Below are 23,939 nucleotides of genomic sequence, written 5' to 3'. Positions count from 1 at the left end.
GCCTTCTTCGGTGTTGACGAGCGTGTCGAGGAAGGGAACTGCAACCATTGAGCTTTCCATGGTTAGGCGAATATTAGGGTGGAATTGGTTTATATGGCCTCGTGAAACGTTTGTAGAGACCGTTCGCCATGGGTCCATATCATGAATATGTCGTCGATGTACCGCGTGTAAAATATAGGCCGAAATGTTTGATTCTCCATGAAATCCGCCTCAAAATGGTGCATGAAAAGGTTCGCGTATTGCGGAGCAAATCTCGTGCCCATTGCCATGCCTTGAAGCTGCAGAAATATGTCTTGGTTAAATTTGAACATGTTGTGCGTCAGCGTGAAGCCGATTAGTTCCACGATGATGTTTTTCAATGGATGTCCACTTTCTACAAGAGATCTTTCGACCGCTTCCTTGTCATCTTTTTGCGGAATACTCGTATACAGGGATGATACACGTCCATGGTGACTAACATGTTGCTGATTTCAAGTGATTGACGTTCTTGAGTTTGTTTAAGAAGTCCGTGGTGTCACGACAAAACTTGGTGTATTTACGACAAAACTTGGTGTATTTTTCACCGGAGGTTTAAGATAGTTTTCCACGTATCCGGATATGTTTTCCGTTAGGGTTTTGTTGCACGACACGATGGGAGGTCCAGGAACCCTAGCGCCGCAACACAATGGCCATAACAATGCCCAATGGCGTCAAGCGATTGATCGGAACAATGCCAATTTTCATATTTAAATGACTATTTTAGGTCCGTTTTATTGCCCTGGTATTCGTGCGGCCCCGACCGTACTCTAACATTCTAAATTTGGCCCTGACGCCGAAAAAGGTTGGGGACCACTGCTCTATCCCATTGTCTTCTTTCTGGTTTGTGTAGTTTTCTTCTGATCTCGTCGGTTTTTGAATTGATATCTTCGGCGTATTCATTTTTATTATCGAGCGTTTCGTCGCATTTCTTTTTCATAAAGGTTGTAATCGAGATGAGTTTGTGCGGCCCCTCGTAGGTGATTCTGAGGATTTCTTCCATAGAAGCGTTGATGTCGGTTTGCAGGGAGTCCTCGAGGTCTGAACTAACAAGGTACATAGCTTCTGAGTAGTTAGGATGCTGCCGGAGTTGTAAAAAAAAGTTGCAAAAACTCTTCTTGGTTATAATTGTAATATTCAACTGTATCAGTGGAGATCTGGGGGGCTATTACATGCTCATTCGTGATCGCGTTCGTGATCGCGTTCGCGATCGCGTTCGTGTGCGGGACTTGCTCAACCGAACAGAATAATTATCTTCGGGATACCTATTACATGTTTTGTTCGTACTCGTGGCTTCTGTTCGCGATGATTTGGAAGTGTGAAACCTAACAGTGACATCATAATGCCATGCCTGAGAATCCATGGTTAAGTGTACCTGGTACACTGTACCGGTACCGTAGTAAAAAGTCAGCAACATGCCGAGGCGTTGGTGTATGGAAGAAGTTGATCTGCTCGTTGAGAAGGTAGAAGAGAGCTATAACTTTCTTACTGGAGCCATCTCCAATTCCAAAACCAAGGCCATGGTTGATGCAAGATGGCAGGAAATTACTGTAACAATAAACGCCGCAGGGTATGGATCAAAGTTGGAGGCAGAAAAAGTAAAAAAAAAGTGGTTTGATTTGAAGTCACTGGCAAAAAAATCGGTGGCGGAGTACAGAAGAGAACTAGTTAAGACTGGAGGTGGTGAAAATGAAGCAAGCGTCCCTTCGGAATTGCATTTCAGAATCGCGAACTTCATTGGAGCTATTTACACAGAAGGTATCCCGAATACACAAAACTGTGATGTGGCATACTTGGCATCAGCTGCTGCAACACCGGCTCCTCCAGTAAATTTGAATAGCTGTGCGTCATTGATGCCAGTGACCCCATTGACGAGGAAAAGAACCACTCCTACCGATGACGGTCGCTCGTCATCCAATAGAGTCAAACTAAGCCGACGAGAGCAACAAGGGGAAGAAATTGTGAAGGCTGAGCTCGAGATTAAAGATGGTATAAAGAAAATCCACGAGGAACTCCGTGCAACTAATACTATTCTCTCAAATTTCCTACTCGAGTTCAAAAGACACAACGATATCATATTGCGTAGCATGAACCCTCAAACATCTCAGGACCTAGCAGCCAGGGAAGAATTTCAACAGCCTGTTTATTATAATTTTGATGTGTGAGAGTTAATAAATATCAAAGTTTTTACAGTAGTTCCAAAATTTTCCGCCTTTTCCTCAATGCTGTAGGAGTTGCAGTGAGAGTTACGTCGTGGTCTTGAACATCCCAGGGGCAAATTAAATCCGGATTACAGTTGGGCAGTGGCGTTCCATTCCTGCGACAGATGTTGTGAAGCAAGCAGCATGTCACTGTAATCTTTGCAGCTTTCGCAGGAGAATAACACATACTTCCTCCCGTGTGGTCTAATATCCTCCACCTACTTTTCAGCACACCAAATGCTCTTTCTATCAAGCAACGTGTTTTGCGGTGTAGCCTATTGTATTTTTTCTCTGCCTCCGTGTTTCCGCCGATTATAGGAGTCATCAGCCAGTTCTTTAACGGGTAACCACTATCCCCCAGAAGCCAAGAATCGCCGAATTTGCCTCTTTCGAAATCGTCAAAAATCCTTGAATTTTGAAGTATGAAAGAGTCATGGTTTGATCCAGGCCATTTTGCCACAACATCGGTAAATAAAAGATTTGCATCACAGATTCCCTGGATATTAATAGAGTGAAATCTTTTTCTATTGACATAAGCAAACTCATCATCATGCGGAGCAATTATGGGGATATGAGATCCATCAACGCAGCCGATTACGCCAGGAAAACCCGCTACTTGATAAAAACAGCGTTTTGCGGCAGTGACTTCCGAGTTATTTCTTGGCATATAAATATAATTTGGAGCCATCGAAAGCATTGAATCGCAAAATGCACCCAACACTTTGCTCACAGTTGGCTGCGATACGTTCAAGAAATCTTTACTGCAATTCTGAAAGCTCCCTGAACCAAGCGTTTTCAGAGATATCAAAACTTTGTGTTGTAAAGTTAGGTCTGCCGAACGATAACCTAATGGTTCCATGCTATTCCTTAATGCAGGTAGTGAACACAAATAATCGATTTCATCTTTGCTCATTCGAAATTCTGTAACGACTTCGTTCTCGCTCCACTCGTTCAAGTCAAAATGTTCCCGTTCTTGACCTCTTCCAAAGTGCGATGTGCGATCATTTACAAAGAAATAACGGGCAGCCATGATACCGAAATAAGTCTTCCTAATGGCGATCGTACGAACACGAATGGTATTGACTGTTCGCAGCTTCCCGTATATAATTGTGCGGATTCCCGAATATTTTTTTCTTCGTGTTCGTGACAAGATCGCATGGAATACCGATCATAAAAAATGTTCGGCGATTTTCAGAATACCGAAGATTTTTGTTCTTACGAAGAGCATGTAATAACCCCCCTGGCTTGGAAAAGGCAAAAAATCTTTTGTCGAACGCAAAATGTCAGTTGGTCTGTGATACAGATGACCACCATTTCTTTACAAGGCCGCATAAGAAGCCGCGAAATTGCCGAATTGGTAGCAACGATCAATGCTCAAATCTTACGAATCGATTCACTAAGATCAGTGAATCTCCGTCGCGGTAATTATGATTACCATATATAATCGCGATATGCCTTTCGCAATTATAACCGCTTTAGTTGGTTTGCGAGGCGTACGACTCGGGTGCAGAACTGAACTACTGGTACGGGTGCAGAGCTGAACTACTGGCACGGTAAACATCCGGTCGCATATCACATATATATTAGTGCCGCACAATGCATTAGTGCATTCGTAGCTCATGCGAATAGCGATTAATTCCGCATGTCCGGTGTGGATATCGAACAGGTAGTGAGTAATGTCTTTCGAAAGAGCATTTCGGAATTCAGCAATTCACGCGTTCCCGACGGCGGGAAAGGGTCCGATTTCTCCAACAAGCATTCGGAAGCAGTATCACGACAACAATTGAAATGCACATTTAATGAACAAGAAATATAACAATAATATAATAATTACGATAACTGCGAATACAGACACACAACAGGAATGCAACTAATCAGATCGATGACGTATGGGATCCACCAAGTACAAGTATTCATGAAACGGTATGTATGACCTTTGGGCACGGCAGACCTAATGTGGTGTATTCTCGCGTCCAATTTCGTGGCGTAACAGATGATCTTAAATAGTATCCATGCTCGAATTTGTGCGATTTGGCTATCAAGCTGATCGGCGGAGCAGCAATAATAACTAAGCCAATTAGGGAAACACGCTTAGGGAAACATACTGCGTCCGCAGGCATGCAAACACAAACACCGCAGCTGGCTGAATCCGATTGTTTGACCGAACACTCCAATTTGAACCCCCGTATAACACCGGGTGGTGTTGTTCACGTGCGGAAATAAATGCCCGATCAATTTCATTTTGAAATCAATTGGTGAAGGACCGAATGAGAGTCAAATCGTGAGATATATTCGTCATCACTGCTGACTGTCAGCGAGGTAACGTGCTTTCGCCAGAGTACAGGGTATAACAAAACAGACGAAACATATTTTGGGTATAGCGAACAACATATTTTGGGTATACCGGATTGACGCAGAAAATTTGTTTCTTGTAAGCAAGCAATTGAAGCGGAATTTTCGATATATCGGTATATCATTGTCACTGTCAACCAGACCAGCCATTGGGATCGGAAGTGTTTTTTGCCTGCTGGGTGCGGGTCCGTTACACGTAAAAGCAGGTGATGATCTTGTGGAGAGTATATCGAACCAACAAATGTGGTTTGCGTCACATTTAACGGCTACAGTATCCATATCTTCGATATTTTCCGCTTGGTGCGAGACTTTATTGGCAAGTGTGTAAGGCAACACCCTTCGAATGTTTGTGGTGGTAACAGCCCAGGAAAAGGTGCTTCTTTCATATACGCGGTATTGTGTCCCCGCATGCTATTTGTCGATTCCTGTTATCGAGATTCGTGCAACGCAACGACCGATGACACAGCATTTTTGTATTTCAGCAGAGATTTGTTGATTTATCCACGATAATGCGAAGTAATAATTTTTCCGGTTTTATTTTTCTCAAATTTGGATTCAATGAGTTCCGTTCCAGTTTCAGTGTTTTTCGCAGCCAATTTCATCATCCGGATTTACTAGACTACGTAACGGACCAATAACCAAGAAGCCGGATTTTTCCACTGCTTCTGTATTACATGAATGTATGGTATGAATGCCCTTTTGATACTTTTCAACACTGTTTTTGATATACCTGTATCACTTACAGATTTCTAGTGACTGGTGACTCTTGCCAGACAATTGGCTACTCGTACCGCTGCGGAAGTAATACTGTCGGGATAATCGTATTTGACACGTGCAACGCTTTATGGCACATCTTGCATCCGATCGGGTACGATCGTAGAATGTGGCGCGTCCCTGTTTGATGCATGCGAACTGTATATCGTACCACTCCGCGATTTTGCCTTGGACTTCACGCCCAGCCTGTGTAATCAAATCATAAGTAATTAGCTATATGAATGTGCACATGTAATATGTTCCGTATTATACACATAGCAATAACTGTAACTCTGAAAACGAGAACTCTGAAAACGAGATGAATCGCACGGAGCACGAGAAAAGGTTCAGTTTGCCGCAGCTCCGCGCCTTCTTCAGATGCTTTTACGCCCCCACAAGGCCCCAGTTTCAGAACCAAAGCCCTAAGCCGTTTTCTGAACGTCTCGGTCTTGGCAATGTTTGGGCCATTGCGCGTAACTTTTACCTTTCAAATTGTTTTCTAATCGTTCTTCCGAAATCTCAAATCAAGTCGTGGGCCGCAAAATATGACCTCGCGGGCCGCGTGTTGGGGACAGCTTAAACATTGAAATATTCTATCTCCACACATCTGTGCAGTAACCCTTTCACCAAAGAATTGTTTGAAGCTGGCCCAGCCCCAATCCGCGCCATAATGGCAGTAAAACCGCAATCACACAGTGGATGCGGGGATTAGATTATTGGGTTTCGCGATGTGAGTGAAACAGCGGCCATATTAATGTACACAAGAGTTATACGATCTCCCAAGAACGTAACTGCCGCACCTGAAACTGCTTTGGGGGAGCTCAAAAGGGCCCAAATTTCTTTGGTCATTTGTTTGTTAGAGGAGATTTATTCAACTTAAACTTTTCGTCGCGCTTGGCAAGATTTCATTACTTTGGAGGTCTTCTACATTTGTAATGATCAGTTTTGGAGGTCTTCTACATTTGTAATGATCAGTAAGAGAAAAATGCGCATATTTTAGAGAAATACGCATATCGGCGCCATCGATGACCACTAGTGCTGTTCCAAAATAACTTCTATTTTCGGATTCTAGCCATTCACTGATTAAATTGTCAGGCTACCCTAAAAACCCTGCACATCAAATTTGGTTCAATTCTAACGTGTACAGGACTTCGCAGATCCAATTAAAAAATTTAATTTATTGGGTAAAATAAAAAAATAATTCAAATTTTTCTGCCAACCCCATATAATTGTTGAGCTGTCTTCAAAGACGATGCAAAACAAATTTGAGTGAATTCCGACCGGCAGAAGCGCAGTTATGTGAGTTTTTCGTTAATAATTCTCATATTATCCACCGATCACGGATTCCATATTATCCACCGCCTTGAACGGGATTATGACTATCGGATAAGAGGTAGGCCACAAAACATTTTCAAACCCCGACACAACTTTATGATTCCAACAACGACGATAAATTTGCTGCATATTTCAGCATGTCATAATATTCGTTCGCCATCCCGACTGGACCAGATCTCAAATGCTAGTGATTGCTCCTACAGGCGCGGGGGCCGATAATGGAGTGCACGCACATGGTGTCGTCCATGACGGGACAGTGGGGACACGCACTGATTACACAATCTTATCTAATTTTCTCTGCCCGTACATTACAAATTCGGTGGAGGATCATCGTTATACGATAGTACATACATAGACGTCATGTAGCATTACAACACGTGTGGGTGATCGATTTCACATACGAGTGTCCCCTATTGAGCAATTCCGTCGGACAGGCTCTCCCTTCGGTCGTCTTACCAAGTGGTACAGCCACTGTCTACCAATGTACTATATCGCGCATGTATGGAGCCATATCACACATAATGTAGAACCGATGTAATACAGCCATTATGTCAACAAACCCCATATAATGTGCCTTTAATATAGTACAATGACTATAAACATGTTGGGCATCGCGGCTAATGGCCCATGTCGGTCATTGTTGTCGTTTGTGTCATTCCCTGTTTTTGTATACTAAAATGGTCATTTACACCAGACCGCTATTCTTCCATGTTGATTTGATACAATCGCTGCATACTTGACCACGAACCACATATTGCCTGCGTACGACACCGCTTACACGAATTAGGGCCCGATTATTCAAATAAAACCCGAAGCAAGCCTCGCAGGAAAAACACCAGTTAGATAGGCTACGTCTTGATTGTCCAGGTCTAGTTTCGTATGTCCTCTTTCAAGATATGCGGTATATCATATATGCGTTGTGTCAGCGCCGTCGTGCACCATCATCAACAAAGAAATAACCCCAGTTCGACGGAACCTGTCAACTGCAAATGCTTCGTTGATACTGAAGCATCTATAACCACATCACATTACTGACTCGCATTACGTTCACGTGTGATACGAACAATTAACTGGCGGCGACCGACGACGTAACTAAGACCCCGGCGTGGGCCAGCATGTTACGTGCCTCCTTCCCCGTCTAAGATGCACGGCCACGGTGCAGGTACAACACGATAACGTTTTGTAGTGGGTGTTTAGGCGGGTTAATTGTACTGATAACCGTAGTTACGTGCGTCAGGTATCCATAAACGGGGTACGCTCGTGTTTCTAACTGGCTCAGAGCACGCATAGCCAAAATAAAGACCTCAAACAGTAATGCTATTCTGAAATGGCCTCTGAAATCGCCCTTTTTCGGCACAAAATCGACTCCGGCCGGGCTCCAGATAGTCCGATCCGGATATCTCCGTTTCCGCAGTCTGATCCGGATATCTCCGTTTGCGCAGGATTTGTCTTGTCGCGCCGGTCACGGAGAGTTGTCGATTGTGAGGCTGGACTCCCTACGAAAAGGGTTATAAGCCGAGAACCCGCATTGTGCGAGCCGTGCTCAACCGAGCGTGGCCAGACATGACTCTGTGACGTAATAATGTCACGAGAAAAAACTTATTTAGTTCTTGTGGCGCGCTCATATTGTATTGAACAGTCGCTTGAGAAGGACGCGCAGAAAGGATTTCCGTTCATCAAACAAGTCTAATGGCATCCCAAGACACCGGGTAAGTTTTTTGCATGTTTATACTTATTATACTATACTGCATGCGCCGATAAGCACTTTATTATAGTCTAGAACAGTGGTCGGGAACCTATGGCTCGCGAGCCATATATGGCTCTTTTGGGTATAAGATATGGCTCTTTGCCCAATATTTATTTTTGTACTGAACTGATCAATATTGCAGCGACTTGCTGGAACATTTTCATCATTACCAGAATATTTAGTCTCGTGGCAGTATAAACATGTCTTTGAGAGGTAAAGAAAATGCCGTCTTCAGGTTTAGGAGCTCGGACCACCTCTTCGAAATCCTAAAATTTAAATTACTGTCACGCCGGCGGCCAATATCACTCGCGAATTCTATGTACCCGACTCGAAATCTTCAATTGTGCGATACGTTGAATAATCAAAGAGCATAGCATATATAACCGAACATTTTGAACAATATAGTCGTTTTTTTTACACCAAGTTCTTTTGGTAGCAAGGGGGAACTTTTAATGAACTATATTGTTCCCTGAACTGAAACCTGATAATACCTTTGTGAGTCGTATAATTTGTCGTGTGAACGTAGATAACGAAATATGAAATCGTACGACGTTGGGTTCATTTCGAGATATACGTGTGTAATACCACGTAGAGACATTGATGTATACATTCATGATTATTAGCTGACTCGGAAGTCGATATACATTCATAAGTACTTCGCCAATTGCGAGAAATATATATCGCGTTTTGAACCGTACGTGATTGGCAATAAAGTTACTAGTCGTGGAGACAGAAACAAAATATATTCGTCAGTGTGATCCATCGAATACGTGTGCAATAGACAGGCTTCGTGGTACTTCAGCCAACAAGGCCGTACGGCGTGGTAAGCCGCTCCGTCGAACGAAAGAAGAAACACGCAGCGAATTGTAAAAAGTTACAATTCGCTGCGTGTTTCTTCTTCCGTTCGACGGACCGGCGTACACGCCGTACGACCTTGTTGGCTGAAGTACCACGAAGCCTGTCTCTTGCACACGTATTCGATGGATCACACTAACGAATATATTTTGTTTCCGTCTCCCCGACTTGTAACTTTATTGAATATCACGTACGGTTCAAAATGCAATATATATTTCTCGCAATTAGCGAAGCACTTATAAATGTCTATCGACTTCCGAACTGGCTCATAATCATGCATGTATATCGACCTCCGAACCAGCTAATACTCATGAATGTATATCAACTTCCGAACCAGCTAATAATCACCAATGTATGCATCAATGTCTACGTGGTATTACACACGTATATCATTAAAATGGCGTTATACCAATATATTTCGTTAAAGCATACATGGCGACGCCCATTTCAAAATGCCGTTTTCAAATACACATTGTCTTCCTGATCTACGTCGCGAAATGAACTGTTGTGGATGTGACATTCATAATTATAAACTCGAATTACAAACAACGTCATAGCTATCCACGTTCTTGATTGGTAAGTAAAGCGCTGTGCAGTACTGGCGATAAAATGTATAGGCGTGTAGCGCAACGTTATGTTACCAACGAATACTTTCAAAATTGAGAAGTCGGAAGAGTATTAAGATTTTCCGAATCATTGTGACAGTCACATTCGATTAATATCAGTTATAATAAATTCCAAGCTACTTACGATGGATTGCGTTATAAATGGTGAGGCTTGACCCGTCAGTCCCTTACCTCTCGTTTCGGGCTATATTTTCGAACAATATATAGCAGTTTTTACAGAAAAAATATGGCGCACACGAGGAATCCCATATAGTGAGTTCGAATTAGTGCTACCATGACATCATGAATTTTCAATTGTGACAGTGCTACCATGACATCATGAATTTTCAATTGTGACGTAACAGTTGATTGACATGTATGGCTCTTTGGGAGTTGGGATGAAAAAAATAGGGCCAATATGGCTCTTCGGACAAAAAAGGTTCCCGACCACTGGTCTAGAAGATATAAATTTCGTATATAGGGGCGTGCATACATATCGTGAAAAATCCAATGCCTACATTGCAATAGCGTAGAAATAACGCTGTGTCGATGCGAATCTTTTGTTGTTTAGACATAGTACGTCGTTATCGTCGGCGGAGACGCCAACTGAGGACAAAAAGTGAGTTAATATGCAGCTTATCAGTCGATAAATAATAATTCAATCTAATAATAAACGGGTTCGTACGCCGTAGAGAGGGAAGGTACCTGTTTTGTGTGAAGATTTTTTACAAAAGGTCAACGCTCTCGACACTTGAGAACGGTACACAAATGGAATAAAGAAAGGATATTAGAGTGAGATACCTGTTATATATTGATGGCCGTTTCACCGTGAAATAATTGTGTCGTGTTGTTCAAGTTCTAATCGCCTTGAGCGAGAAGAACGGAGCAATAGAGTGGCCGAGTCGCGCAGAAAAGTGCTGAAAATCCGGTTGGCGCATCTACGCACCGATTAAGGTTAGCCCCGGAAGTCTAATGAAATTATACCTACCTCCATCTAATTCGATTTACTCATTCAGAAGCCGTTTCGCCGGTGGTGGTGGAAGACGCCGCCGTACAACACAAACATTACGAACACGTACGTCAAGAAATTATCGCGAACGAACCGAGCGGCGAGGAAGAAATTATTTCCGAGTCAGGTGAGTCCCAAATTTCGATAGAACCATCGATAACTCAGTTACAACCTTGCCCGTGACATACATGCGTTTACTATGTGAATTTTTCATATCTAATCATATTTAAAGGTACGGACACCAAAATCCTGGTCGAAGCCATTTGCATACGGCAGTGGGGAGGCAAATCGACACTTTCGACCGACCAAATCAATGCAATCGTGACGGACGAGCGATTGAAAGCTTTTTTCTGTAACACCGGCCCGCTTCAAAGCTGCGCCGTGAAACATCACATGATGGTGTGTTATCTTACGTTTGATCAGATGCGAACAAAACTGCGATTCATCAAACAAATTTTATTAGGACACAGCATAGACATTTGATATTGTGTTCAATATCTTTTTATATTTTTGTTGTTAATAAATGTTACTGCAAATGTTGCAGAGTTGTCTTATGGCCGGTGTTTATATCAGCCCCATCCCTTAGCCTGGAGCCGTACTTCTGAAGATTGGAACCTGGAACTGTAGTGTCGCCATTATAAAATAAAATGTCGCCTCTGATGACGTCACATGACGAAAAGAGACAATCGCACGCGCACTGCACACCTTCTAATCACGCCCAAATTCAACACTGTAGATTGGAACCTGGAAAGGTAATTGTACTGTCGACATCGGACCACCAAAACCATACCCAGGCAAGAATGACCCTTCAAGAGGCAATATCCATGCTGTGTCGTATGTTAGTTGTATTCGCTGCTCGTGTACTAATCTACAGTGATCTTCGTACAAGGCGGTAGACTTTATTCGAACTTGAAATACGCCGCGCCGTGGGTGTCGCCATCGGATCACTAAAACCATACCCAGGCTAGACTGATCGATCCTTCAAAGCCGTATCCATGCTGTATCGTATGTTAGTTGCATTCGCTGCTCATGTTCTAATCTATTGTGATATTCGTACTGCTCATGTTCTAATCTATTGTGATATTCGTACAAGGCGGTGGACTTTATTCGAATTAGAAATACGCTGTGACGTGGATGTCGACATTCGACCACTAAAACCATACCCTGGCAAGACTGATCCTTCGAAGGGCCGTCTCCATTCTTCGGCGTTCGCGTGCTACGCTACAGTGATCGGGTACAAGTCGGTTTTTGCAAAATAATGAATCTAGCTCTCACTGTGTGACGTAACAACGCCACTGGAAAATTTATCGGCTTTGGGCCGAGGCCAATTCTTCTACTCAGTAACGATTCTCTACTCAGCAACGAATTCGATACTCAACTCGCGTCAAAAAGTATACTCACACTTAAATACGTCAGAATCGGCTCTCAAATCCAAGTCACCGCACCACCAGACACCGCAGGAAGTGACCTTGGCAACACCCGCCGCGGTTATCCGAAATAGGCCAGTAGGCCAATTGAACGAAACAAATCTGCTGAACTCTGCGGAGTTAGCATAGCGTTTTGTTGTTGAGTGAGCATAGCGTTTTGTTGTTGAGTGGAAGAGAGTTGGTTGTGATGGGTATCGTATGATGATGCTACAGCATTTTGAACTTTATTGCGTCACGGTATAGAAATATCGGTTATAATGAATCAATGATGTTATTTAACAGATACAGAAATAAATGGCCTCGAATGCAATCGTACGGCGAGAGCCGAATTTCTTGGATAAAGAAAAGGCTTTGTTATTAGAGCTAGTAAGACAAAGCCCCTTACTAGAAAATAAAAAAACAGATAAAGTTTGTGTGGCTGCCAAGGAGAGGGCGTGGGAGTTGCTGTCCATCGAATTTAATGCTGCCGGCATCAGCTGCGAGCGATCAGTAAAATGCCTGAAAAAAAGATGGCAGAACATGAAGGAGCGCTGCAAGGCTGATGCGGCGAAGCTGGAAAAAGAGCAGCGCAAAACCGGAGGAGGGATCATTGAGGTCGTTGTTGACCCTCTGAGTGAGGGAGTGGCATGTATGTTTGAATTTCCATGCTATGTGGGGCGGATCAACGTGAAATTTTGCTTTATAGCCGTCGTTCCGGGGCAAATATCGGACCTAAATAATCCCTTCGACGATGATGGAGGCAAGTCCTGTGAGTCGTGTGAAATTATCTCATGTGTATAGTGAATAACCGAATACTATTTCATCATTTCCAGTTGTAGTACTCAATTCCGTCACTGAGGAGGAGGAGGATGCTGGGAACAAAGAAAATAATATGAGCACAAGCTCTTATCAATCAACCAGCTGTAGTCGTCGTGGTGAGAACAATACCGAGGCTGCATAGTGCCAATGGCCAACGAAATTGGCAAAGTCATTTTATTTTCAGACGAGAACATAGGTAAGGGGATTGAAGCAGTGAAGGCGGAATACATGAGGGAAAAAATAAATGAAGCGCCGTGGATGAAAGAGTTGAGGATAAGGGAGGGTAAAATGATGGAGGAAGAAAGTATATTGAGGAAAGAAGAGTGTAGATTGAGGATCAAATATTTGAAACTGAAAATCGAGAAATTGGAAAAATCTTTAAAAAAAAAATATTATTTGTAATAAAAATTCTAGTTTCGAATGTCATGTTCGTTCTTTGCTCACCTGAATGATAGCGTCACGCTAGACTCGTCTCATTCCATACGAGAGAGAACTCACTAGCACATGTCAGTCTTTGGCGACGACCGTGCAATGAGTGCGCAGGTAGTGCCGATGCGGTGGTGGTGAACGTACTAGAGTCGAAACGATACTGAGAAGATTAGCATGTCCCTGGCGCAAGGAGGGCACGCAAAATTGTGCAGAGTACCAAAGAAGAACATATGAATCGATCGTGGCTGTCGCAATGGGGCAGGTCGTACTTGGACTTCATATTATGCTGTCTGTAAGTGTAACTCGATGCAGGCCTCTTCGAGCGGCCCCTTAACTCAAAACCCTGTGGTTCACCTATCTGTACTAATACCAATAGTATATTGATAAAACAGAATTAACGAAAACAAATAGTAAGAAACGGAGCATAACTAGCAATGCTAGTGTGATTTCCTGTCCGCCGATAATGAGGAAGACAAATGTGGAATTGAGAACATCATTGTCATACAGGCACCGCCATGTGCAAGTATACTCGCTTCTATGAACTTATGCGTAATCTCCACTCTGACTCTCCCCCGCGGCCCCAGTCTACCGAGCTTCCCCATTTGCTTACTACCTTGAAATTTTTAGTGACTGTGTGTTATTATTTGCGTGTGTGGGCTGCGTGCCAGAGCGGAACTTATGCCTAAGTAAGTAGAAGCGAGAAAACTTGCATTATCGGCATTTACCGGACACCGACTGGTGGGCCACATTATCGACTAAGACAGGAAACTGTCCGTGAACCGTACAAAATCCCCTTGCGGGCCGTATGTTGCCCGCCGCTGTCCTAAACTGTGGCACAATTTTCTAAGGCAAAGCTCAAAATCTCGCGATGAAGCTCTGCCTTACTTCCCTCCCTGAAGCTGTATCTCCTGCATTAACATGAGGCTCGTTGATAGTTTCTTGGAATTCCTCTTCAGGATCTGATTGCGGGTGATCGCTGCATTGTGCAGACAAGCGATGGCGATGATTATGGTGAGGCTATTGTCCAACCTTGTGCGCAAAGGAATGCTCAACGCCAGAAATCTCCGTTTCAGCACTCCAAAGCAATGCTCAACGCGTGATCTCGTGGAGATGTGCTTCTTATTATATCGCTTTTCCTGTGTTGATGTTGGATTCATTAATGGTGTCATTAAATATGGGAGGCAGGCATAGCCGTTGTCACCGAGAAGGATCCCGTCAATCACGTCTTCCTCGAAATCACTCTTGATTGCACTGTTGTTGAATATGCGCGAGTCGTGAGTGGAGCCGGGCCACCTTGCAACTATGTTCAAGATTTTGCGATCACTGTCACATATAACTTGTACATTAATCGACATGTATCCTTTCCTGTTCCGGAATATTTCGGCCTCGCTACCTCCTGGTGACATTATAGGTATGTGAGTGCAATCGATTGCCCCCACTACTCCAGGAAAACCAGCAATTTTATAGAAGCCTTCCTTAATCTTTTGAGCGTCAGCATAAGAATACTGGATGAAGGAAGGCTTCTGAGTGGCGATGGCGTAGGCTACTCTGTGAATGCTGCGCTGCGTCTTGCTGTGCTGCGTGACACACCCATCAAGTCTGCATCCGATTGCTGTATGTGACCTTTGGCAAAAAAACGTAACACCATAAGGAATTGGAGCAGTGGGGGCAGGCATTGGGGTCGGACAGATAATGACTGTTCATGTTTGATAATCCTGAAAATATCGATAGCGGAATCTTTGGAAAAGCGGTAGCGCTTGTAAAACTTCTTGTCTGTATATATTTCTAATGGATTGTGAACATCTTTCAAATAATTCTGTGGAGTGTGGTGGTGGTTTCGCTGTTCGAGTATCTCCAGAATTTCAATTGGATCTTCATATTCGTTGAAGTTCATTTTGATGAATACAGGTGTACACTATTACTTGCTGAAAGTTTTGATAACAGGGTATCGTTAAAAAGTGAGATTGCAGATTGCTACAATATGAGGTACTGTGAGAGCCTAGGGTCCTTGGATTGGTACATGTACCAGGATTTTCGTTGAGAGTTGCACTACGTTCGCCGACAGCTGCTAGCGAAACGTATGCCATGCATACTAGCGGTTCCAAATAACAGTCAACACTGCCCAAGCACAGCGATATTGCTGATTCGTTGTATCTGTGTGTAGCAGTGATGAGCGGATAGTGCTTTTCGAGACTCCGAATCCCTCCGACAACTTTAGTGTCTGAGGAAAACTCCCTCCGACTCCGAAGAGCTCAATCCCAGACTCCGAGATACTCCGATGAATCTCGACAAGTGTCCGAAACAGTGGCAAGCATGGTACATGGTACACATGGTACATGCGATAATGTGGTTGACTCATAGTATTGTTTACTCTCCAGCCCCCAATTGCAGTGCAGATGGCTAATTTTTATGCACTTGGCAATCATTTTTGCATGTTACCCGTCATATTACAACTTTACAAGGTGTCGACTGTCTGCGTTTTGGTTTGTAATCATAATCAATAGTGTATTCTGGTCAGAGCTATCCAAAGATATCGGAGACAAAAGTTACAACACTCCGACATTCTCCGAAAAAATATCTGTAGTAGACTCCGACTCCGCTCCGACTGTCACAAAATCGGCAAAACTCCGCTCCTAATCCACTCCGACTCCGCTCCGATGCTCATCACTGGTGTGTAGCAGAGATGAGCATTGGATTGGACAGGATCAGGATTATGGGTTATTTTCCTTGGTACCGGATCGGACCGGATTGTGATTTTGAAAGAAAATGTCGGATCCGGATCGGACCGGATTGTGATTTTTAAAAAAAAGGTTGGACTTGGATTTTCAGCATTCCAAAATCCGGACTCGGGTACGCTGGTTTCGTAACCAGAAGTGAGGGCGGCGGGAGAGAAGAATTATTGCCAGTGTTGCCAATTGGCGCATGTAGAAGCCAAATTACGGAATTTTGGCACATTTTCATGCTAGTGAGCACCGCTGTTTGCGCTGTTCCGTCTTTTGGGGATGCCCGTATGGCACATTGGCACTTTCGAATTTCTTCAACCAGAGCAATCAATGTAAATTTGCAAACAGCACATTACCGTAGATCTTATCAAGTGCTGTTTACACGAGCACATAAGGAATTATTTGATGTTAGAATTGCAGAAATATGGAATTGATGTTCGCATATATAGGTGCATATCGAAATATTAGGTCCAGCGGTCCAGGTCAATTTATCTGCTGCCAAAGTGCCAAGTGCAACAGCCTGTTTGTATAATGTTAGCAATCCCTCTGGGCTACTACATATGTTTCTCTTTCTCGGAGACATGGTTTTAGGTCGAGTCGAGATACTACTAGGTTTGCTGATCCATAGGAAAAGTTTGCCTAGTTCGTATGCTATATTCGTGCCACTTTCGCTGTTGTAGACTTCTTGATTTAACTTGAGTTGAATTCAACCCTATATTAGCAGAGGAGCACGAATTCTACCAAGTCGTGGTGGTACAATCTTCTCTCTGCAGCCTAAAGGAAGCTTGATTGTTTGTAATGCAATGCTTAATGCCTATTGCAACACATCAGCGTACTTGAGATAATTTATCACTATTTCACAAGATATTTGGGCTCCGAGAGCCTCCTCAAAGTTGGCAACCTATAAATTGTGATTCGGCTGGTTCTTTCGTCTATAATATTTTATGTGCTCATGGAACAAACTACTATGGCAAGTTTGTTGTATAGTGACCCCTGAAAGTGAATATGTTAGTCATTTGTTTTGTATAAGTACATTAGTGTTGGATAGAAATAACTTCTTTTCAAATTTACTGGCTAAAGATGCTACTGTTTGGATTCCAACCGGTGTAGGTGTACTGTTGAATAGTATATTCATATTGGAGTGAGCCCGGATATGTTCGGATGACATATTTTCGGCTGTCATATTTTGTGATACAATTGTTGATATCCAAGGTTCTTTCCAATTCTGTACTAGTTGCTGATGATTATCCCCGATGAGTGTCTGCCAAAAATGTTCGGGTAAATCTCAATATGAATATATTAGTCAATTGTATATTCAAGTTATGTACCTCCAAGAAGCTGTTCAAAATAGGGTTGTAGCTCTATAATTATTGCTGAAAGAATTTCCCACAGTAAATACCACGATTTTCACGCTTCCATTGGCTGGAATTGAATCAAATTTGTAATGCACTAATTTCTTACAAAACTTTATAGGGACGGGCAGCCACTATATAAAATATGTATACTTTTTAGTATATTGAAAATTCTTGTGTTGTAATAACTTCGCATCTACAAGCTGGAATTGAATCGAATTTGATGTGCAGTGTTTATAACCGACCTAACATGTCCTTCTGTTTTTTCTGTTGTAGAATTGTACTTAAGATGTTGAAATTTTTTTGGATCAGGATGGAGTTGGACTGAAAATCTGGCAACTATTTTTGGATCAGGATGGAGTAGGACTGAATTGAAAATTTTCAGGACTGGACTTGGACAGTAAATTTTGAAAATTTTCAGGACTGGACTTGGACCGAAAAATATTACAGTCCTCTCATCACTGGTGTGTAGCCCACCATACGCTGTGGTGGCGATTTTCGGACGACAGCCTCCTGTTGTCATGACGAAACCAATCAAGCATATCAGGTTCGGAGTAAATAAAATCTGGCAACACGATTCTCGAAAATGACGTCTGAAAATCGTTACTCAACTAAGTGACAAGAATTGACGCGCACTTAAGATTGAGTATCGATCTGCACTTAGTTGAGTAGAGAATCGCACTTAAGGACTGCTTTGTTAAGGAGAGGAATTGGCCTCGGCCCTTTATTTGCGTAGCGGCGCGCATTTAGTGGTGAACAGAGATGGGCGGATTCCAGATTTTGGGAATCCGTAAACAGTCGAATAGGATTTCGGAGTCCGACAGTTGAGCAACAAAATTAGGATCCGAAAAAATCCTGCTATTGCTTTAGTGCTATTTCACATTAAATATAGCCTGCAAAACAGATATGAACATTATAATCAACAAATTAGTGTCAAGTAATGCCTTACAAGGGTTTATTTATATCACATTTCGAATCAATAATGTTAGGTACGGTATATATCTTGAATATAAATGCCAGTAGTAGGAACTATGCAGGGGAAATGAGCAAAAAAGACTGTGAGAACAGAGAAAGCAATATTAGTTGCTTTACGGAGAGGGTAAACATAGTAACCTAGGCATGCCATGATGCCAACAACAAAATCAGATATTGTGCATTGTGACTTGGCCAAGACAACTAGGCCTAGAGTAGGGCCTACTACTGAAGAATGGAACTAAATTTTCACAGAACAGACATGTATCAAACAAAATGGATGAATCAATCAAAATGATCACTTGATAGAGCAGCAATGATTAGGAAATATATATAATATTATATAATCAGCATGATGATGTGCACAATCAATCATAGAGTACCGGTGGTACTTCATTTCTAGTGTGTTTCCGAAATCATAAACACGACCAATTGACCATGCCAGCATATATTCATACATTACCACACCACACAATCATTCCAAATGACATCAGAAATCAGAACCACCAGTTACCTCTGCATTCTGCAACAATACCGATACCTCGCTTTTCTGTCATCCTGTCAACTGATATCAAGTACCCTAATGGCTGATGAACAGGAAGTATAAGAATCAATGTCTGAGGAACAACTGAATTCGAAAACAAACACTTCTGCAGCTCGCTTGCTGGAGCCTGCCTTCGTCCTCATCTCATCCAGCAGTAATCTCATCATTGCAGAAACTTTACTTATGTTGCTTACGCATTTCAACGACGTGACTGGTATCAGCGGTTTCAACGTTGTCATTTATTGTCGGAACCAGCCTGGGCTTGATCCATAGCAATGAATGCATTTAACTACGGAAATAATATCGAAGCAGCTTTTTTCATTGAATAAAAGATATGAACCTTTATCACCCAATATTTGTTATGAATATCAAATCCTGTTTAAATCCGGCTCACATGGCAGTTTCAGAATCCGGCTCCGATCCGGCCTCAGTAAAATTCATCAAAATCCTGCTCCGGCTCCGGCTCCTGAACCGGACTGTGGCCATCTCTGGTGGTGAACCTTGGCGTGTAACGCTGCGCTAGTACGATTCTCTCGCATCAAATCGGCGATTCGGTGATAAGTAGGGCAATTTTGACCTTTTTTGACCTAAAAAAACGGAAATTTGACCAAATTTTGACCTCGCTTATGCAAATTAGGTATTTTAGCATATAATGTTAAAATTGTACTACTTATCTTCATTTCTGGTTGGAACTGTCTGTCGTTACAAAGTAGATTGGCCTGAAAAAACGTTTTTGGCTCAAAAACTGACAGATTTTTACATGAAAAACTAGTATTTTAACGAAATCTGGCCCTGTGAAGAATTCCAGTAGTTACATTACGTATTCTGGTGGAAATAATTAAAATTTGTTGTAGTACAACGAAAGATCCTTTCCTACATTCTCGGGTAGAAAGTGTCTGTCCTTACTACGTAGCTTGCCAAGAACGGAGAAAGAACGTTCAACAGCAGCATTTGTTGGCTGACAACACTTAAGTTGTGTGCACACTGCTGGTGACAAACCGTGTTGCTTCATTCTGACAATGTTGTCTATATCACAATTTTTCAGCTTGCGCTTCTTGATATAAGAACCATGCAATGTCCAAGCAGTCTTGCTTCAGCTAGGATATTGCGGTACGTTGACCATAAAACCATGTCACTATTTGTTTCATTTGACCATTTATGATTCACAATGAACAGACGATGGTCCGTTTACAACGGTAGGCCTATAAAATAGGCTACAAGCTGTAAAATATCAAATGATAAGTTCACCGACAGCGCAAAATCTACGATACAAACGAAATGCTGAGGTCAAAAAATGTTTGACTTTGTGAACAATTTTGACAAATTTTGACCTAACGCTACAGTTTTGACTTTTTTTGACATGTCAAAAAAAATTGCCCTAGTGATAAGCGATATGGACACGGCGAATGTCGAAGCGATCAGGTGAGTCTCTCGTCATTTGTCACATACAACTCCGCTAATATTATCACGCATCGCGAGCAGTCCTATAAAGATTCGCCCGGTAAAGCGCGTATGAAAATACAGGTGCCGCATTTGCCAAAAATGGACTAAGGGACATTTATCTCGACACCTGCGAACCGTCGTACACAAGCTGACGGAAGTTCAAATCGCAAAAGAGTAGGATTGTAAATGGTACAATTAACGTGATCAGGATCAAACGATTGATACTTTTTCAGGTCTGCACGTTACTCAGTACCGACGAAGCGACATCACTCACGATCGCGGTGTTCTATTTGCACGCGATCGATAAGCCAAGCTTATGTGTCGGGGCACTGGCGAACCGCACGGCTCGATAAAATACGTGACGGTTTCAGCGTAGGTGGGAACGCTTACAGGAACAATTTTAAAAAGTCATCGTTTGAAATGATGAACTCCGAAGCGTTCGATGGTGACCTTACTCGACCGATCACAAAAGAAAATATCCGCAATTGCTTGGCAGCGACGATAATCGGCATAGGAATGGTGTCAGGGACACGACTGTCGTATTTCAGGAGAGTTACCGCGCGAGAGCTAAGTCGTCCGCTCGCTTCGGTCGACGACACTACGATTTTAGTGGTTCAAGTCGACCAGAACAAATCCCGCTCGCAGCAGGGCCTGTTCGTTCGTGGATGTGAGTCAATAAGATGCCCGGGGTTTTGTTACTGAATTACATGTAACGATCGATTTCATTGAAGATGCGCTTTAAGTCGTTTTCATGCCTATTGGTTCTCACAATGGTTAGATCTACGCATGTGACGAATTCGGTCGACATCGCTATTTGTCACCACTGCTTTCGTTGCACTCGTCTGATATCAGATATGCCGCCGGAAACAACAAAAGACAATGGTACATAGTAGCAATGCATTGTACAAAATCATCCAGTGATGAAGAGGTGATAGATCCTCCGCAATCAAAGTACTCAAGACTTTTCAATTATACAAGCAAACAATCGAATCAAAGTTTAATTAGAGCCAATGAAACGACTCAGATGGTCAAGTAGCCTACTTGGAAGGGACTGATAAGCTCATGTGTAGATTTGAAGGCCATGATTCGTTGCATTTTTGGGCGAATAGAATGGATGAGTATCTAATACTCTTCAGTGTGGTTCAAAAATGCTTTTCAATTGAGCCAAATTTGCTATGAATCATATTTATACACAATCTAACAATATCATGAGGTAGCTGGTAAAATTCGAAAGTCTCTATTTGTAATTAATCCAAAATATTTTCTCTTAGCATTGCTTTCTACTGGTTGGAATTGAGCCTTAAGTTATTTTAGAAAATCTAACAATTTTAAGAAGTATCCTCCTTTTTGAGATTTTGTCCTCATTTTTGAGAATTTTTGGTAAATGTAAGGAAAATTCGACGAAGATAAAAGTAAATCAGCACTAAAGTAACGCTCCGGCGACTATTTCGGGAGCTGAGCAGGAAAGTTGACCTTTTTCTGGTCAACCACCTGATAATGTGAAAGCAAAACTGCACCTCTACATAAACGTTTATCTGTTGATTCTCTACCAGCTTGTATCTAGACGTGAATTCGTTGGCTCTTTAAAAATGCCGTTTTTTCTCAAATCGCACTGGCTACTTGATAAAATTGTTAGGTTACCTAATTTAAGCCAACACACCAACTTTGGTTCAATTCCAACCAGTAGCCGCATTGCTACAGAAGAAGAAAGTTTCTATTTAATATATAAAAATAAATAACAAAAAATTTGAAGTGTTTCTTTGTGATGGTAACGACTTGCAGCAGCTTGGTTTCATGTCGGGAATTATTATTTGAGGGTTCAAGAACAATTTCAATCAATACTGCAAATGAACAACAATGCAAAACACGTTTAGCGAATTACAGTGTAGCAAGTACTTCCTTGATATTACGAGTGTTGTGCACTAGACACTTCTAGTTGAATTGGATGCGTCTAGCAAACATATCCCAATTTACTTTTGTAATGATCAAAGTCTTAGAGTGTAACCTCGCGATATTTTACATTTAGCACGTTCCATAGAAAGTGTTCGTGTACTTGGGATAGTGCTTTGATATCAAAGAGATATTTTCACACTGTGTAATGTATTCAATTATCTGTTTCCAATTCCGACAGTAACCACATTGCTGATGTTAAGTCCTCACCCTCGGTCATTGTAAGTGAATCCCAAACATCGCAACAGTCGGTATGGAAATCAAACGCATGCATACTTTTAGATAGGCGACACTATCAAGTTTATTACATCCGTGAAATACTCAGAAACGTCGATTCGTGACTGTGTTAGCTTGATTCATCCTCTATACCAGTGGACACAAAGATATCTTAACTTTGGTTACAACTCATTCGTTACGAATTGTCGCGTGCAATCTAAAAAAGCCCAAGTCGAATGATTTGATTTTAATCAACTAAAAAGTTCTTTTGTTTTGATGTTGGGTTTAGTACAATTTGTATGACTATAACGAATCCGATTCCAAAAGTGAAATGTTACTTTAAACAAAAAGTTTGACGACTTGCAGTCTGATATTGGTAGATGTGTAGAGTAATATGACTAGTTTATAAAATCTCGGTAATGTTTTTTGTCATGTCTGTGTTATCATCAAACAAATACGTGATTTGTTTCAAGTCTTACGATTCCATATTAACTTTCACAGTCGGTATAAAAAACGAAAGTTCATTGAAATAGAATACTCACGAGTTCAACAATATTCTCTATCGATGAATCCAAATAATCCGTAAACTACAAGTGGATTTAAAACTTGATGCTATTTTGTGGTTATCTCAAGTCAGTGGCCGCGTTTGTGTTGATTTCAGGAATGATCATGGCGAGTTGGCCGGATAAATTAGTTAATGTGGCAGTAACTATGACCGTAAAAAGTTGCTGACATTCTAATATCTGGTACAAGTATACCTAATATCCTATCCTACACGGAGAACACTGAATGAAATTCGAGAGAATAGTAGTGAATAATGACGAAGCATAAATTTGATAAAAGTTCACTTGATCGTATATATGGAACAGGTGAACTTAACACCAATAAAATTCGGCGTGTAAACGTAGAAAAAATGGTGGAAATGTAGGGTGGAATAATCTGAACTTGAAGGTATTAATGTAGTATACGTGTACCGAAGATAATTGCTAGGAACAACCAAAAATGACCAGAGGAATGAATTGTCGGCCATTTTAATTAAAGCGGATTATGAATTCGCCAGCTGTAGCCAGTGATTCGCGGCAACCACATATTTCAAACTGACGGTTAACGCTTGATATGCGATGCAAATTCAGGAAATTAAGGAGTCAAATTGCATAATCGTTAACATACGGTAACTCGATACCAGAGAGATGCAGTAAAGTTAACATAACGA

General features: G+C 42.0%; 3 protein-coding genes, 1 long non-coding RNA gene and 1 other non-coding gene across 7 annotated transcripts in view; 4 read left to right on the top strand and 1 right to left on the bottom strand.

The window, feature by feature from the left end:
- The window catches only part of LOC145434828 (ARF GTPase-activating protein GIT2-like), a 336,581-nt gene that overhangs the window by 246,363 nt on the left and 66,279 nt on the right, over positions 1 to 23,939 (bottom strand). The window lies entirely within an intron of this gene.
- Positions 1,215 to 2,210, top strand: LOC145435738 (uncharacterized). The gene has a single exon (XM_080313019.1). It carries the CDS (start codon positions 1,431 to 1,433, stop codon positions 2,178 to 2,180), a length of 750 nt encoding a protein of 249 aa, XP_080169145.1. The 5' UTR covers positions 1,215 to 1,430; the 3' UTR covers positions 2,181 to 2,210.
- The window catches only part of LOC145434879 (uncharacterized), a 44,702-nt gene continuing 29,004 nt past the window's right edge, over positions 8,242 to 23,939 (top strand). The window contains exons 1-4 of one of the 2 annotated variants that reach the window (XR_013913604.1): positions 8,264 to 8,365; positions 10,435 to 10,482; positions 10,720 to 10,817; positions 10,880 to 10,999. This is a non-coding gene — a long non-coding RNA (uncharacterized LOC145434879). Of the gene's footprint in view, positions 8,366 to 10,434; positions 10,483 to 10,719; positions 10,818 to 10,879; positions 11,000 to 23,939 lie in introns of both variants that reach the window. The other variant, XR_013913605.1, reaches the window with a different exon arrangement.
- Positions 12,462 to 14,597, top strand: LOC145435737 (myb/SANT-like DNA-binding domain-containing protein 3). Of its 2 annotated transcripts, XM_080313017.1 has the most exons (4): positions 12,462 to 12,927; positions 12,985 to 13,047; positions 13,112 to 13,213; positions 13,282 to 14,597. In XM_080313017.1, exons 1-4 carry the CDS (start codon positions 12,594 to 12,596, stop codon positions 13,497 to 13,499), a joined length of 717 nt encoding a protein of 238 aa, XP_080169143.1. In that variant the 5' UTR covers positions 12,462 to 12,593; the 3' UTR covers positions 13,500 to 14,597. The 2 variants fall into 2 exon arrangements, with proteins under 2 accessions (XP_080169143.1, XP_080169142.1); XM_080313016.1 differs by having other exon boundaries at positions 12,462 to 13,047.
- Positions 13,645 to 13,752, top strand: LOC145436674 (U6 spliceosomal RNA). The gene has a single exon (XR_013914397.1). It is a non-coding gene; the product is annotated as a U6 spliceosomal RNA (small nuclear RNA).

This window comes from Botryllus schlosseri, chromosome 3 (genome assembly GCF_051294905.1).
Source record: "Botryllus schlosseri isolate E-star chromosome 3, Bs_hap1, whole genome shotgun sequence".
NCBI classification, from domain to species: domain Eukaryota; kingdom Metazoa; phylum Chordata; class Ascidiacea; order Stolidobranchia; family Styelidae; genus Botryllus; species Botryllus schlosseri.
Note: the sequence above shows the minus strand (reverse complement) of the source record. Positions and strands in the feature narration are given on the sequence as shown.